The sequence below is a fragment of the Typopeltis vanoorti genome, chromosome 10 (genome assembly GCF_054136105.1).
Source record: "Typopeltis vanoorti isolate ZY-2024b chromosome 10, IOZ_Tvanoo_1.0, whole genome shotgun sequence".
In the NCBI taxonomy this organism is placed as follows: Eukaryota; Metazoa; Arthropoda; class Arachnida; order Uropygi; family Thelyphonidae; genus Typopeltis; species Typopeltis vanoorti.
The window spans coordinates 37,984,233-38,002,453 of record NC_143558.1 but is presented as its reverse complement, the minus strand read 5'-3'; the positions used below and the strand labels follow the sequence as shown (position 1 = coordinate 38,002,453).

Below are 18,221 nucleotides of genomic sequence, written 5' to 3'. Positions count from 1 at the left end.
TGCATAGGATTCCGATACCTTATGTTAAAGGCATCTCAGAACGTCTTTCTAAAATTATGAAGAAATACAATTTTGCCACTACTTACAAACCTATCAACCAAATTTACAACTTATTACCTTCTCCTAAGGACAAATTCTCACCCTTGATGTTACCTGGTGTTTATGAGATTCCATGCTCATGCAAATTATCTTACTTTGGACAGACAGGTAGGTCTGTTCAGAAACGCATCTTGGAACATCAAGACCACATTAGTCTTCTTAAACCGCAGAAATCTGGCCTCTCTCAACACGGAATTGAAAATCCAAACCATAGGATCCATTGGGAAAAGGCTAAACTTTTACATATATCTTTATTTAAACATGAACGTTTATACAAAGAAAGTTCTGAAGCCCTACTACACAGACCAAACCTAAACTGCAACGACGTTCTTACTATTCCTAAAGTATGGGAAATTATCATACAAAACTGTGTTAAATAATTAACTTTTTTTTTTTTTTTGTACTACTTTAGCACGTTATGCACGTTTTCATGAGATTCTATTGTAATCATGCGCCCTAACTGTATGTTATTCCTAATTTTTGTTTAAATATTGTACTGATGATGTCCTAAGATACTTAGGATTAAATATTTACAATTAAATAATTTTCACTGTGGTTTATACGTGTGTTTCTTCTAATTATGAACGCACCACAGGTTTCGTTATTTTTTAAAAATAAAAAAAAATTCTCTGTATATGTATGCTGGTATGCATGGGTAAATTGGGGAAATTGCAATTAATACTGTGCTCATTCGTCAGATTTATTGAGCAGCATGTTGTCTTTTGAATGCTTACCTGTTTTAGGTAATGTAGGTTTAATTTCTTTTACTACATATTTGTGACCTGCTTGAAGATGTAATCTGATTTAAAGACCTTTCCTTCAGTAGTTGATGTTTCATCTGAGATTATAATTTTGAGCTTGAGAAAAACTTTTGAGCATGCTATATATATAATCATGCAATTATTGTATGCATTTGATAAATTAGATTATTGTGGAGCATATAAAGGCAGCAAGCCTCCGTAGCTCAGTCAGTGTAGACAAAACCCTTTAGTTGGAAAGACTTGGGTTCAATTCCCATCAATTATGTGAAGAACCTTTATCTGGTCTCTTTCGATTAAAGGTGAGTTAGCTAGTCTCATACAGAGATAGAGGTTTTTTCCTCCTGGAAACTTGGGTTTTTCATCCCTCAAAACAGATACAGGCCAGTAGAAAACCCACAATTTATAGACAAGAATACTTAGATGCATATGTATTATGGTTGGGAAGTCCAAGGCTAATTGGAAGGCTATGAATGCTTAGGTGCCTACTAAAGCCACTGATGAATGGATATAAACGCAGCTTGTAGTTCAGCAGTGGTGTTGGTCCTTTTGTCCGAAATCTCTACATTTAAATTCTGTTTAAGTAGCAAGGTATATTTACAAGGGCTTTTTTAGTTGAAGTTAAGTAAACTAGTTTGATATGGATATAGCACAAAAGTTTTCCTTCTGTAAACTCCTGGAAATTTTTAATTGGCCAAATGATTAACTCAAGAGAGCTTTAGCCTATGAATATAAAATTAACTTATCCTGTCATCACAATTATTAATTTTTTTAAAAAAACCAGACTTCTTGGCTTGAACATGAGCAGTTAGATCTAGGATATGAAAAAAAAAAAAAAAAAAAAAAAAAAAAAAAAAAAAAAATGAAAGAGGAATAAACATGCATATAGTAAAAATTCAGTGGTGTGAAGAAAACATACTGTACTAAAGGATACTGATCTGCTGTGCATTCTGCCAGTAATTGTTGGCACTCACTATAGTAAACTCACGGTGTCTACAGATATAGTGTGTGGTTATAATAAACTTTGAAATACCTTTAGAATATCACTGCAATTATGTGGAGTTTGGCAGAAACTTTTTTGATATATTCGAGTTGACTATATATTTTCAATTTTGGTTTGCATAATGAAACATTTACCTTGTTTAAGGATATAAGATTTTGGTTGTGTTGGAATTATGGTTAGAAAGCAAGAAATTATAGAGGTATCAATAATTTTTTGGTATCTTTAAGTTATAGTATAGCCAAGTAGAAAAAACTTCAACAATTTTCTCTAATTCAGAGTGATTTAATAATAAGGGGTGACACCTTTTGGCAACTGGTATATGAAAATATGACTTCTGCATTACCTCAACCTTAGTATCATCTCTGGGTCTGGCTCCTGCTGAAGAGACCTCAATAAAGGTCGAAATCGATCTGGGTAGTGACCAGATCAGTTTCCCATAATGCTTAACATTATACATGTTTGCAAGGACATGTGCTTTGCATTATTGGGATAGTAAGACAAGTGACGTAAAGTCATACCACCTTTACCACTAGTCGCTCAGTCCTGAAAATACTTCAGGCACAAACTTTGTTTGCTTACACTTGGATAAAGGATTAAGTCAAGTATATAATTTCTTGGTATCTTTAAGTTCTAGTATAGCCAAGTGGAAAAACTTCCAGCAAGAATCAAAATCACCATAGGCACTTACAAATTCTGATTATAATAAACAGATGAACATCAATCAGGAAAGTGGTGCCTTTCTTTATCACTGAAATCCAAATCACCCAAAATAAATATCTGAAAATAACTCCATTCAGGAGATCATTCTTATCAAACATCCTCCCAAAAATTGTTCAGTATGTGAATTTGCATTCATCTACAGTTTTTGCTTGTGGTTTCTGAATCCATTCCTTTACCTTTTAAAATGTTAAAACGATGTGTTTTTCTTTCAAATGGCACACAACAACCAGAAGCTAAAAATCTAGAAGAAGGCCTCTAAATTTTCTCTTCCTTAGAATAAACAACACCATAGTTTGAAAAGACTGAATTCTTACAGCAATTTTGGTCTGCTCTTTGTTTATTTAACCCTGTATTTCTTCTTCTAAATAGACAAAATTGAATCTATAACATTTTTTTTTTGTTATCAGACAGAAGATGTATTTCTTTCTAATACTAGAAAGAAGAAGCAAACTGTATTTTGACAGAAGAGTACAGTTTCCTTCAAGGTGTTATTCTGTTTTCTCCTCGTGGATAATTTTCTGAAGGAGAATAACTTTTTTGGATATCTCAGTCTGAAAACAAATCTGAAAGCACACCCCAACTCAACATCACCAGAGTTAAAGATCAGTACTATCAACATAAGAAGCCTGAAAGACAAAGAAATGGAGCTAGCTGAGGAATCATATAAATACCAGATCAACATAATAAGGATGACTGAAACAAAAAAGACAACACTGGGGAGATCTTTCTGAGCAATAAATACAAAATGTTATATTCAGGCAATGACGATCAATCAAGGAAAAGGAATAGCTATAGTATTCAACACTAAATATGAGGCAATCTTCATGAATTGGCAGGCAATTTCAAGTAGAGTGATTTGGGCAGATATGAGAAATGGGAACTGCACAATGAGACTTATTTGTGCCTATGGTCCCACAGAAGGTTCTGCTAAGGTAGAAGTGGAGGAATTTTTTGAGGCTTTAGAGAAAGCAACTGACACAATGAAAAAGGAAAAGATGGTCCTCATTGCTTTCAAAGATTACCTAAATAATTTGCATAATAATATAAAATTTACTTTAGAACAAGAAGAACTTAGGAAACTACCTTTTCTAGACATTCTATTAGAAGTCAATGAAAAGAATAATGAACTTTCTTTCTCAATATATAGAAAACCCACTAACACAGGAAGATTTCTTAATGCTGCCTCACACCACCACTCTTTGCAAAAAATAGGTCTAATAAAAACTCTGAGGGACAGAACATATAACAATTCCAGCACAGAAAAACAGAGAAATGAAGAATTAGAATATCTAACACAGATCTTTCAAAAGAATGGTATGAAACCAAGACTATCAAAAAAATCCTCCACACACCTCCTACAAGCATCTCTGAAAAAAAAGATTTCAAAAACGCTATCACACTTCCATATATCAAAAATGTTACAGACAAGATGGCTAAATTACTTAACAAATGTAACATCAAAGTAACCTTTCTCCCGCTGGAAAAACTTTAGAGATTTTTACATCCCCTGAAACCTCCTCACCATCCTTTAAAAACCAGGTGTTTACAAAATTCATTGTTCTTGTGGCTTCTGCTACGTAGGACAGGCAGCAAGATCTGCTGAAATTCGCATGAACGAACACCAAATGGATGTGCAAAACAGAAGAGAACACAAATCAGGTCTAGCTTTCCATACCACTTCCCAGCCACAATGTACTCTGGCAGAAAGCAAACATGTCATACATTGAAAAAAACTGTTACATAAGGAAATTTAAAGAAACTTCAAACATGCTTAAAATACCAACACAATGCAATAAAAAGCAAGGATTACTTCTCCACCAAGTTTGGTCAACTTTAATAAAAAATATACCTCAATCAGATCTCGGACGTTATGAACGTGAACAACAGAGCGCGGCATCATCCAGCATTGTTAAACTGATAAACTCATTGATAAACTCAGCACTTCTTTGAATCTGCATTCTGATTTTTAATTTTATGATTAGTCAGACAGCTACAACTGTATAGTATGAACTAATACTAATAATTTCTCTTTTCTTTGTATTTTAAACTTTAAGTTACCTTTTACCCCTGAAGATGTAAGTCAGACGACTTACGAAACTTGTCGGGTCTTTTATTAATTCATTGTGTTTTATATGGCTTATTAAAAAAATGTGGTCCAATTACTGGAATATGCCATGTGAACTTTCAAACCACAGAAACCTCCACTTACAATCTGTATTTAAGTTTTGTCGATCTGGAAAAGGCACATGACAAGGTGCCAAGAGAGAAGCTATTCAATACACTACAGTTATATGGTGTCAACGGGGCATTATATCAAGCAATACTTAGTCTTTATTTGAGTTGTATGTCAGCAGTTAGAATTGAAGGAAGTACAGAAAGATGGTTTAATGTTAAATCTGGTGTGAGACAAGGATGTACATTATCCCCTCTGTTATTCATTATCTATATGGATCACATTATGAAGGAAAGTGGTATTAAACCTGACATCAAAATTGAGGATGTCAATATCAGCTCTTTGCTTTATGCAGACAATGTTATACTGCTAAATAAATTCACTACAAGTCCGCAAGATTCCCTGACTAAATTGAATAACTGTTATAATAGATATATGAAGGTCAGCAGTAAAAAGGCAAAGACAATGAAAATAGGCAGAATCATTGAAAATCTCAACTGCGTTGTGAACAGAGAACCTGTGGAATAAGTAAAACATTTCAGCTACTTAGGCACGATTTTTAGTGAAAATGGTAAATTAAATATGGAAATAGACAACAGAATCAACAAAGCTGGTATGGTAGGAAGTCAGTGGAATAAATTCATATAGAATAAGAGAGAAATTAGCTGGAACACCAAATTAGTTTTATACAAGACAGTGTTCAAATTTAACCTATGGATCTGAGAGCTGGGTCAGAAGTAAAACACTTTTTGTTTTACTTCTGTAAAACATCGTTCTTAATATGATATTCATATTAAATGATATTCATATTAATATAAAACATCGTTCTTAATATGATATTAGAAAAGAACTTGATATTGTCAGCATCCAGGAATGCGTTAGCAGAGCTCATCTCAGGTGGTATGGTCACTTAAACAGAATAGACGAGGAAAGATTATTGCTAATTTGAACATTTGCTAATAATTGTACCATATCAATCCACCTATATCTTGGTCTTCCAGAAGAAGACCAAGATATAGGTGGATTGATATGGTACAAAGTGCCTTAGACAATAGAAATATAAGATCTAATAATGTTGGAGTCTAGACAAGTAAAAGACTGATTTGGAGGAAAATTGTAGATAGGAAGTTAGTAATGATGTAAATTTTTCATGTAGTACTATCATATTCTGTACACCCCCCCCCCTTGAGGGTACATCCCAGGAATTTGATGATATCTCAGTTTCCTGAGTAGAACAAGAATTTTACTCATTCACTTTGAGGAAAGAGGACCTTTTGCTAAGGATGATTATCTTTTGAGTCAGAGTGGGATGATATATTTTAAAGCCTAATGTATTGAAAAGTCAAAAATACAAAAATGGATTGAAATGTATTGAAAATTTCTTAATATTAGAAAGGATTTTCAAAGAAATTTGTTTACTTTGTTAGAATTTTTTTTTTTATTCATGAATTTAAATTTGTATCGGTGTAAGAAAGTGTATTTCTTATAAAAATTTTTTTAAACAAGCTTTATGCAATTAATTATATATTTGTAAACTCTAAGGCAGTGTTTCTCAACGTGTTTTATGATCATGCCCCATCTCAACGTCCCAAAGATTTTGATGCCCCCCCCCCCCTAGCATAATAGTCAGCCAAGTTCTGAAAAAGTATAATATAAATATTTTCAACCCCCCCCCCCCCCCACTATTCAAATTGTCCCACGTTGAGAAACACTGCTCTAAGGGATTGCGTCGAATCAACCACGGCTTCTGACCTAATGTCCAATCCCCACGCTTTCTCTTGGTGCAAACTGTTATATACCTGAATACTTAATGAATAATTATATACCTGAATGAATGAAGATGGGGGCTAGCAGTTTGGGATATAGCCAACTTAATTGTATTCTTATTGGCTTAAACCAAGATATCATCATGGTACAATAATGACAGAATAGGGCAAACAGCAGAAAGTTAGCTTCTGGAACAGATTCCAACTCAACATCTGCAAAATTCAAAATTTAAGAAGTGTAAGAAGCATCAATGGAAAAGAAACAAAACTAGAAGAATAATTGAATAAGTATCACAATGTCATAACAGTGTGATACTTATATGGGATACTTATATAAAACCAAAAACATGAGATTTTTCTAAGCAACTAATTCAAGATGTTATATTTGGTCAATAATGATCAGTGAAAAGAGTAGCTGGCTATAGTAAATAAGGGGATAATCTTGAATTGCAGACAATGTCACATAAACTGATGAGAGCAAATATTGGATTGGGAAACTGTACAAGGAGACACTTTCGTGCTTATAGTCTAATAGAATTTTTCGAGGGATTAGAGAAGGCAGCTAACACGAAAAAGGAAGAATTGTTCTTTGTTGGAACAGCAGAGTAGGAAATGATTATCAGATGTATACAAATGTTTTGAATAAATTTGAAGAAAAGAGCAAAACTAATAAAAATCATGCATTTTTGGAAATTATGGAGACAACTACCGTGTTTGAATAAAAACTTTAGTTTACTATTACTAAAATTTTACAATTCGACGTTTCGACCTTTATGTCAAGGTCATCTTCTGGAGCGTACAAATATACACAAGAAACAAGCTATACTACAATCATACTGGTTCGTTAAAGACACTGACTAACCGCTACCACAATTGTTGGCCCGACCTCTGGTGAAACACCGTGCAAGCCTGAAAGAAAGGATAATAAAAATCATAATAATAATGGCAAGCTAACATCGCTCCTATCTCAGTATCTCCCATAATGCAAAACACATCTCCTTGCGGATATGTATAATGTTATGCATTAAGGGAAGGACCACTACCCAGACTAGTTTCAACCTTTATTGAGGTCTCTTCAATGGGAACCAGGCCCAAGTGGAGATACCAGGCAGAAGCATTAGCAAGGTCATCTCTACCAACAGGAGTTGCCAAACGGTGTGCCACGTTTTTATTAAATTACTGTGGATTTAGAGAAAGATGTTGAAAGTTTATTTTTCACTTGGTTAGATATAATAAATTTAGTTTAATCCTTTATCCAAGTGTGAGTAAACAAAGTTTGTGCCTGAAAGTATCTTCAGGACTGGTGTAAGGTAGTACAACAACAATGGCAATTCCTATAGGTAGAGATGACCTTGCTAATGTGTAGCAATGTTTCCATCTAGAATATCTATATCTTCAGTTTTATTATGTCACCTTCATCACCTATAATTCCTTTTACAATGTTCTTACCTTAATTTCTAACTTTTTTTTCAATACCTGCTCTCATATAACTTTGATCCCAAAGTGTTCCCATGACTTTTGTTTAGCCAGTTTTACACAGTGCTTTGCTTTCTTCCATTTTTCAAAAGCAGTGACTGCACATTGTTAGGAAATGTTCAAGAAGAATGAAATCAGGAGTGCATATCAACACTTGAGGTAGAAGAGTCTCAATGGCCTGAAATGTGGAAAAGAAGCTGGAGTAAGTAATAATTAACCAGAAAGGTTCAAATATAGAAGTATGCAAGTTTTACAAGGACTGCACTGCATAATTCAGAATATTTTGTGATTGGGTCATGAACACACACACACACACACACACACACACACACACACACACACACACACACACACACACACACACACACACACACACACACACACACGGATACAGTCAGGAATACCTAAGACAATCCCTCCAGCCATAGGCCTGAATTGTCAGCTGTGCTGGTCCTGAGCATGGTTAAAATAGGGGGATTGAGGTGGTGCCATACTTCCCCGTAAAAAGGGGCTCACAGCCGTTGAATCACCATACGAAATAAAAAAATAAATTCCAGATGATTGGAGTAAAGCTCTCATAGTACTTGTATTACAGAAGAATTTCTCTGAGTGTTTTTGATAATATTTATGCAAGTATACATGAAAAGGTTTAGAAATATTGTGGAAGAGAAGCATGTAGAAGAACAAGCTGGGTTCAGCTAAATAGAAGTGGTTAGGATCAGATTTTCACTTTAAGACAGATAGCTGAAAAATTTTGATAATATAACAATGATCTATATTTAAGTTTTTTTTTGTTCATCTGTTCACATCTAAGTTTTGTTTATTTGTTCACATGGTCCTAAGAGATAAATCTGTTCAAAACATTATACAGTTATATGGTGTAAATGAGACACTATATCAATCAATATATAGTCTGTATTTGAGTTGTAGAGTCAGGCAATTAGAACTGAAGGAGGTATAGAAAGATGGTTTGTCAAGTATGGGACAGAGATGCACGTTACTTCCAACTTGATATCAGAATTCTAGATGTTAATCTCAGGTCTTTTTTATGCAGTTGATGTTATATACTAAATAAATCCAGTATCCATTCAGGATTCCCTGGCTAAATTGAATAACTGCAGTCAATGAAAATAGGCAGAAACATTGAAAATATCAACTGCATCCTGAATGGAACACCAATAGAAAAAGTAAAAGCATTTCATCTGGCTCGGCAAAATTTTTTGCCTGAACAGATTTGCAAACATTTTTGCAAATTAAATATGGAAACAGACAACAGAATGAAGTTGGTATGGTGGGGAGTCAGTTGAATAAATTTATATGGAATAAGAGAAAAAAATAATCTGAAACATTAAACTACAGGGTGGCCCATAAGTCGCAAAGGGATTTAAACATTTAATAACTTTTTTATTTATTATTTTTATTCTTTTAAGCTATAACAAAATGCAGAGACTGGAGATTTTTTTTTATTAGTTATGAAAAACCATTTAATTTCAACCCCCTTTGTGACATATGGGCTACCCTGTAGTAGAATATAAGACATGTTCCAACCAGTTTTTAAGTTATTGATCTGAGAGTTGGATAAGAAACAGAGGTCGATCAAAGACTGGAGACCCCAGATATGAGAGTTGTGAGGAAGATGAGCTGAGTGAATTGATGGCATCAATGTTAATGTCTTTTTGAAAATGAAGGTATTATTTTATTTATTTTTCGTTGCTCTCGCCCACGAAAGTTTATTTGCAAACCTATAGTTCGTTTAGTACCATGGATTGGGTAAGGTTTTTTCTTTTTCTATTTTTATAAATTTTATAATTTTTTTTGTATTGTTAAAATTTATTTTTTACATAGTCCAGAAGACTGCTCTATAGACCAACCATGGAACTTTTTCAGGCTACTTCAGGCCCCCAATAAGCAGGAAGGTGATCTCACACCAGGTGATAAAATTTAGTTCTTACCTAAAATTACCTAATATTAGGTAAGAACTTGACATTGTTAGCATTTAGAACTGTGTTAGCATAGCTAATCCTAGATGATGTGGTCCATTAAATACAATGGGAGAGGAAAGCTTAGCAAAACAAGTTTTTTCATACCAGGAGAAAAAGAACCAAACCTGGTAGATTGATACAGTAAGAAGTCTCTTAGAAGACTGAAATATAAGCTTAGTGGAGGCTTGACAAATAACAGATTAATTTTGTGGAAAAGTGTTGATCAGAAGTTAGTATTGATGTAACCTTTTCGTGTAGTACTGTCATGATATTTTGTACACCACCACTATGGGTACATGTCAGGAATTTTGATGATGGTGACTATATTTTTTATAATTTTTTTTTTTTTTAATATGAATTAAACAGTATCTCTCTTGTCTTACAATTCTGTTGTGTTATTTATGATACTAAGATCAGCAAATGTAGTGAGATTTATTTTAAGGTTTGAGGTAAGCCAATATTTCTTTTAAAGTAAGTAGATTTAGAAATCTGAAAAAAGACAAACGAAAAACTAAAAAAAACTTAAGAAAATATGACCTCACAACTAGTTACAAACCACATAAGAAATTGACATCTCTTATCTATTCCACCAAAGACCAGCCACTTTCCCTAGACCTCCATGGAGTATACCAGGTCCCTTGCAGTTACAAACTGTCCTGCTATGGCCAAACATGCAGCCAATATCAGGATATCCAGACACAAGGACTACATCCGGTTCTACCAATACAGCCACTCAGAACTTGCTGACCATGTGTTGGAAACCCACCATAGAATATGCTGGAAGAAGGCCACTTTATTATACTGCAGCATACAAAAGATTATTCCTTGAATCAGCCTCAGCTCTAAAAAAACTTTCCAAAACCTTCACAAATTTGGGTGCACGAGACTGCTCGAAATTTGGGACGCATACAATCTAAGATTGTCAGTCCAACAGCCAAGATAACCCTATTGAGCTGGCTAGGGGGCACCTTTTAGGACTCTAGGACCAACTTCATCTACTTTTTCAGCTTGATTTGCTCAGTGTGAATGCTTGTATGCACATATCATTGTGTTGTGATCCCTGAAGATAGCAATGTAATATTGCTGAAATATAGATAGTATAATTTGGTTTACTTTGTCATTTCATAAAAAAATTTGTGGTATGTCTAACCAACACATATGCTTATCTACAAGAATTGGAAATCTCAAAGAAAGCAAATGGTGCTCTTGGTATGAATCTCTTCAGGTGCAGGAAATCCACACACACACGCACACACGCACACACACACACAATGTATTTGACTAAAGTTCATCAGTCAGAACACTGGAATAAGTTGATAACATTTAATTAAATTGACAACACAACATTTCATTCTAATTGCATAGGATTTGTATGTGTAAACATACAAACTAGCAAATTAGTAGACGAAACAGTAACCACAAAGATGAGAATGCCATTAGGTAGCATATTGTGTGTATAGAGTACATTTATCGCTCATAAGGATAAGCTGCTTTTTCATATTTTAGTTATTAATATTAGGTCAACTTATTGCAGTTTTTGTTTTAAATGTGTAAGTAAACCTTGTATTTTTTATTTTTGTTTAAATACTATATTATAATACTGCATTGCGCCAATGCATGGTAGAGCACTGGTGGAAAAGACCATGTCAGGTGATTTGAATTTGCAGGATATTGTGCACTGCAATGTGTCTAAAATGTATTATTATTAAGAGAGACCTCTAGGGAGTCAGAGACTCATCGAGGGAGGCCAAATACTACACGCACCAGCTATCATACTTATTCTTGAATTCATTCACACTGCTTGCATTCACAACATCCAATGGCAATCCGTTCCAATCATGCACCACCCTATGAGAAAAAAATCTAGCCCTCACACCCTTCTTGGCAGCCTTCATTCTCAGCTTCCAAGGATGCCCTCTTGTTCTTTCCCCACCCTCCAAGTGCCTATTGGGTGACAAGAATGCAGCAAATGCTAGTAGAGTGGACAGTACTGAAGTTAGGATGGAAAATGTTATTAAAGTTGAATGTGCAGCTGTGAAAATAGAGGAGAAAGAAATTGACATTAATAAAGAAACAGCATGCTTGAATGTTATCCTTCACAGGACAAAGCTCAAAATTGAAAAATTGCAGATGTGGCCAGAGATTAGCAGGGCTGAAAGAGAAGGAAGTAGGTGGTCTGAAGTAATAATAATAAAGACCAGGCAAACAAACAAGAAACAAGTTAAGGAGAAAATTCTTTACAGAGGTGCAGGGGAGTACTTAATGAAAGTGTAACAAAATCGTGTTTCTGTGACAAAAAAATCATGACATAATCAGATGCAAAAAGGGAAGTTGAAAGAAATGTTTGTCTTGGTTGGCACAAATAATTTAGGAGACAAGAAGTATTCTATGTGGGAGGATGTAAAGAAGTTGCTAGAAGAGGCAAAACTGACGAGCAAGAAAGTGAAGATTGTAAGTCTCCTACTATGCTATCATAGAGGCAAACTGAGGAGGAGGAGGTTTTTGGTAGTTAATTAATCTATACGTAGATTGTGCAGAAGGAATGATGTACAATTTATGGATCTGTAGTCATTCATTAAATTGCATTAAATAACTAAGGTTGTTTGAATATTAGGTAAGCATATAAAAAAAATTACTGAATATTGCTAATTTCTAAATGTACGTTACCCATATGTTATATGTCCCTATTAATAAAGGTATTGTTATAACATATTGCGCATACATTCCCAAAAAAGCACTGGGAAAAACTTGTTCACTATTTTGCATGTGATACACTTTTAAGGTAATCCATTTAATGAATTTCTTTTCTGATAAATAGGATGTAATAAGAGTATTATTACGTCATAAGGCATCTGTGGATAAGCAGACCAGTGCTGCCCATGATAAACTAACGCCTTTGATGTTGGCGGCCCAGAAAGGACATTTGAATATTGTTAAGTTACTTATTGAAAATGCTGCTGTCGTAGAAGCAAAAGGTAAGAATTAAAAATGATCTTTTTCATTAGTCAGTTGAATTAAAAGTGAAATTGCTTATCAATTTTACTGTGCAAAATATAAACGAATATGAATTTTTATTTACTTACATATTGTATAGATATATATAAATAATGATAGAAAGAGGGTTTAATTAAGAAAGAACAGTAAGTTTCATGAGTCAGAGATAGAATTCTGCCATTTGTAGTATTGCAAATGAGATTTCATTATTATGCCGTAAGTCAATTAACCTTCAACCAAGCCTGAAAGTAAGGTACAGTGTATAGAATTGTTGTACTAGCGTTCAGTTTTGAGGTTTAACTAATAAATACACATACACACACATTATGGGATGTACACTGGACTAATAAAATTGCAGTCAATGTAGTTAGGTTTGTACCCAAAAAAATAATGGTAATCATCATCAAATCCCTGACATACTCCCTCAGGGAGTGTAGTTGTTATTATTATGATAGTTCCACATGAAAAGTTACATCATTACTAACTTCCTTTCGGTCTGGGACATTTTCCTGCCATCCTGGCAATATACACTTGTTTTGCTAACCTTTTCTCATCCATTCTGTTTAAGTGAATATATCACCAGAGATTAGTTCTGCTAACACATTCCTTTATGTGAACATGTCAAGTTCCTTCCTAATATCCTCATTTTTAATATAATACTGCTATTGCTGCTATAATATACTGTTATTTACTCCCCTTATCTTTCTCAGAACTCTCATATCTGTAGTCTAGTCTTTGATCAAATGTTTTATTTCGAATACAGCTCTCAGATCCATAAATTATAGGTTTGAAATATTTAATTTGTCTTGTTCACTAAAATTGTGAAGAAATAGCTGAAATATTTTACTTGTTCGTCAGGTTCTTCATTCAGAAAGCAGTTGATGTTGTCAGTGTGTCCACCTTTTTCTTTGTCGTTTTATTGCTAATTTTCATACCAAATTTATTATAAGTCATTCAATTTAGTCCAGGAATCCTGTAAATCTGCAATGCATTTATTCAGAAATATAGCATCATCTGTGTTTAATATCAGTTTCATGATCCATTTAGCTGAAGATAAGATCCACCCTTGTTTCACACCTTATTTAGCATCAAACCATCATATATTTCCTTCAATTCTCACTGCTGACTTACAATTTGGGGTATTTAAGGGTCAAAGCTGTATAACTGAGAGGAGACCTCCACATAGCCTTTAAAGGAATGCAGAGAACCGCCCAGGGCTTCTAATCTAATCACCTCACCTTCTCATGGTGCATCTTATTAGTTATCTACCTGGACACTGAGCGAATGCGGATGGGTTGGCAATTTAGGATTTAGTCCACCAAATTGCATTCTTATTGGTTAAACCAAAATAAAATGATGATACAGCATGAAAGAATTTCATGCTGGATGGGTTGCATGGCCTAGTTAAACAAGGTCCCATTGTTTTCTCCAGGGAACCAGGGCAAACAGCAAGTCAGATACTAGAACAGATCCTGAAACACACCCCAACTCAACATCACCAGAGTTGACTATTGGTACTATCAACATAAGAAGCTTGAATGGCAAAGAAATGGTTTTGCTGAGGAATTGGATAAGTACCAGATCGACATAATAGGGGTGACTGAAACAAAAAAGACCAAAACTGGTGAGATTTTACTGAGCAATAAATACAAAATGTTATATTCAGGCAATGACAATCAAGGAAAAGAAGGAGCAGCCATAGTATTCAACACAAAATACGAGGCTAATCTTCTTGAATGGCAGTCAATCTCAAGTAGAATAATGTGGGCAAATATGAGAATGGGGAACTGGACAATGAGACTTATTTGTGCCTATGGTCCCACAGAAGGTTCTACTAAGGTAGAAGTGGAGGAATTTTTTGATGCTTTAGAAAAAGCAACTCGCACAATGAAAAAGGAAAAGTTGGTCCTTGTTGGGGATCTAACTAGCAGAGTAGGAAATGATTGTGAGACATACAAAAATATTTTGGGAAAATTTGGAGAAAAGAGCAAAGCTAATAATAATGGCAAATATCTGTTGGATTTCTGCTCAGGACATGGACTGGTTATTACTAACACCATGTTCCAACATAAAAATGTGCACAAACTCACATGGAGAGAAGAGGCTAGGAATAAGAAAAGTCTCATTGACTATGTTATATGAACTGTAGACTACACAAACATTATTCAACAAAAAATGAAAGAGTTTGAGAACAGGAACTAAACCTTGGAGATTCATTGGGAAGCCCTGAAGAAAACACTGATTGATTCAGCCAGAGAGGCATGTGGTGAGGTTGTCTGCAAGGATAGAAAATTCAGAACTCCACGGTGGACACAGGAGGTTAAAGAGACAGTGAAGGAAAAGAAGAAAGCATATCAAAAATTCCAAGCAAATAAATTAGCTTGTGCTCTTAGAGAATACAGAGACAAATGTAAGAAGGCTAAATGGTGTGTAAAACTAGCTAACCAAAAGTCATAGGAAGACTTGGGAAATATTCTGGAGGTTGTTGAAAAAGCTCAGAAATGGACGAAAGAGTGCTGTAAAAGGAATTAGAGATGATAAAGGTGACTTGAAAACTGGAGAATGGAGTAATTATTTTGAAAAATTGCTAAATGAAACAAGCAATGATGACAGCACTGTGGTAAAAAAGACTCAACAGACATGCATTCAGGAATACATATCCATTCTTGAAGTAGAATAAGCCATCAAAAGCCTGAAATGTGGAAAGGCAGCTGGAGTAGATGATATTCGACCAGAAATGCTCAATGGAGGTATAAAATTCTTGTAGTGGCTGCAATGAATCCCAGATGATTGGAGTAGAGCTCTCATAGTACCCATATACAAAAAGAGAAGTAAAACTGAATGTGAAAATTACAGAGTATTCAGTTTTATTTCTCTTTTTGTATATGTACTATGAGAGCTCTACTCGAATCATCTGGGATTCAATGCAGCCACTGCAAGACTTTTGAGAAGAATTGTGGAGGGGAAGCTTGGTGAAGAACAAGCTGGATTCATGCCAAATTGAGGCTGTCTGGATCAGATTTTCACTTTACGATGAATAGTTGAGAAATCGTGGGAATATAACAAAGATCTGTATTTAAGTTTTGTAGATCTGGAAGAGAGCCTTCATAGCTCAGTCAGTATAGACAAATCCCTTTGGACAGAAAGACCTGGGTTCGATTTCCATGAGAGGAGGAACCTTTATCTGGTCTCTTTCGACAAAAGCTGAATTAGCTAGTCTCCTATGGAGGTACGAGGGTTTTTTTCACCCGGAAACTTGGGTTATTTGTTCTCCAGAACAGGCAAACTGGCCCTGTGAACACACTCTGCTACAGACGTAGGACACTCCAGGAATAAGGAGTAACCAACCTATTCCATAGGATTTCAGATCTGAATGCCTACACAGTAAAATGTGCAGGTCTATGCCATGAGCGTAAATTAGGATATGATTGCTCTGGAGAAGGCATATGACAAAGTGCCAAGAGAAAAGCTATTCAAAACACTACAGTTATATGGTATCAATCGGCATTATATTAAGCAATACTTAGTCTTTATTTGAGTTGTCAGTCAGCAGTTAGAATTTAAGGAAGTACAGGAAGATGGTTTAATGTTAAATCTGGTGTCAGAGAAGAATATTCATTATCCTCTCTCTTATTCATTATCTATATGGATCACATTATGAAGGAAAGTGATATTAAACCTGATATTAAAATTGGAGGTGTTAATCTCAGCTCTTTGCTTTATGCCGATGATGTTATACTTCTTAATAAATCCCCTACAAGTCTGCAAGATTATCTGACTAAATTAAATAGTTATTGTAATAGATATGGTATGAAGGTCAGCATTAAAAAGACAATGAAAATAGGCAGAAACATTGAAAATATCAACTGCATTGAATGGAGAACAAGTAAAACATTTCAGCTACTTAGGCAAGATTTTTAGTGAAGATGGTAAGTTAAATATGGAAATAGACAACAGAATCAACAAAGCTGGTATGGTAGGAAGTCAACTGAATAAATTTATATGGAATAAGAGAGAAATTAGTCAAACACTAAATTAGCTGTATGTAAGACAGTGTTCAAACCAATTTTAACTTAAGGGTCTGAGAACTGGGCTAGAAATAAAACACTTAATCAAAGACTTTTTTTACCCCTGATATGCATCATGACAATATCCTATTAATAAGGAGGATATTAGGAAAGAACTTGTCATTGTTACTATCCAAGAATGTTTTAGCAGAGCTAATCTCAGGTGGTATGGTCACTTAAACAGAATGGGAGAGGAAAGATTAGCAAAACAAGTGTTCTCTTCCAGGTTGGCAGGAAAAAGACCCAGAGGAAGACCAAGATATAAATGGATTGATATGGTAAAAAGTGCCTTAGAAGACATAAATATAAGATCTGATAATGTTGGAGTCTTCACAGGTAACACATTGATTTGGAGGAATATTTTAGATAGGACGTTAGTGGTGATGTAAGTTTTTAATGTAGTAGTATAATATCCTGTACATGCCTTTTGCATGTCAGCAATTTTGATGATGATGACTTACAATTTAAATATAGAGTATGCATTACTTCGTATAATATTCCATTTATATTTGTAGTATTTTGAAAAGCTTTTGCCTATGCATCTAGAAAACTAAGTACAGATCCTAGTCATATTCCCATGGTTTCTCAACTATTTGTCATAAAGTGAAAATCTGATCTTGACAACCTCTGTTTGGTGTGAATCCATCTTGTTCCTCCCCAAGTTTCCCTTGAACAATTTTTCTCAGCCTGTTTTGAAGAGGGTTTGCATAAATCTTCCTGGAACACTTAGTAGAGAATTTTCTCTCTAATTCCTACATTCAAACCCCCCCCCCCCCCGCTTTTTTTTTTTTTTTTTTTGTAGATGGAAACTAGGAGAGATCTACTTTAATTTTCTGGAATTCGACCTTCTCACCAGTCTCTCTGAATTATGTAATGTATCCATTGTAAAACTTTTATATCTTCATATTTTGAGCATTATCTGATTGAATGTCATTTCCTCATGCTGAATTTCCACATTTCTAGTTTTTGTGGCTTTTTCTACTTCAGTTATTGATGTATTCTTCCGTTTACATTCCTCTTGAAAATTTTTACTGCTGTATTCTTACTGCTTGTTTCATTTAACATTTTTCATTTAACAGACTTTCAATATAATTGTTACAGATAACTAAGATATTCTTATCTTCAGTTTTCATGTCAGCATTATAATCTTTGATACCTTTCCAGATCAACAAAATTTAAATAT

General features: G+C 34.5%; 1 protein-coding gene across 1 annotated transcript in view; it reads left to right on the top strand.

Moving 5' to 3' along the window:
* The window catches only part of LOC150102348 (poly [ADP-ribose] polymerase tankyrase-like), a 1,002,656-nt gene that overhangs the window by 318,859 nt on the left and 665,576 nt on the right, over positions 1-18,221 (top strand). The window contains 1 exon segment of the mRNA XM_090399561.1: positions 12,796-12,952. Coding sequence (XP_090255687.1) covers positions 12,796-12,952 — 157 coding nt within the window.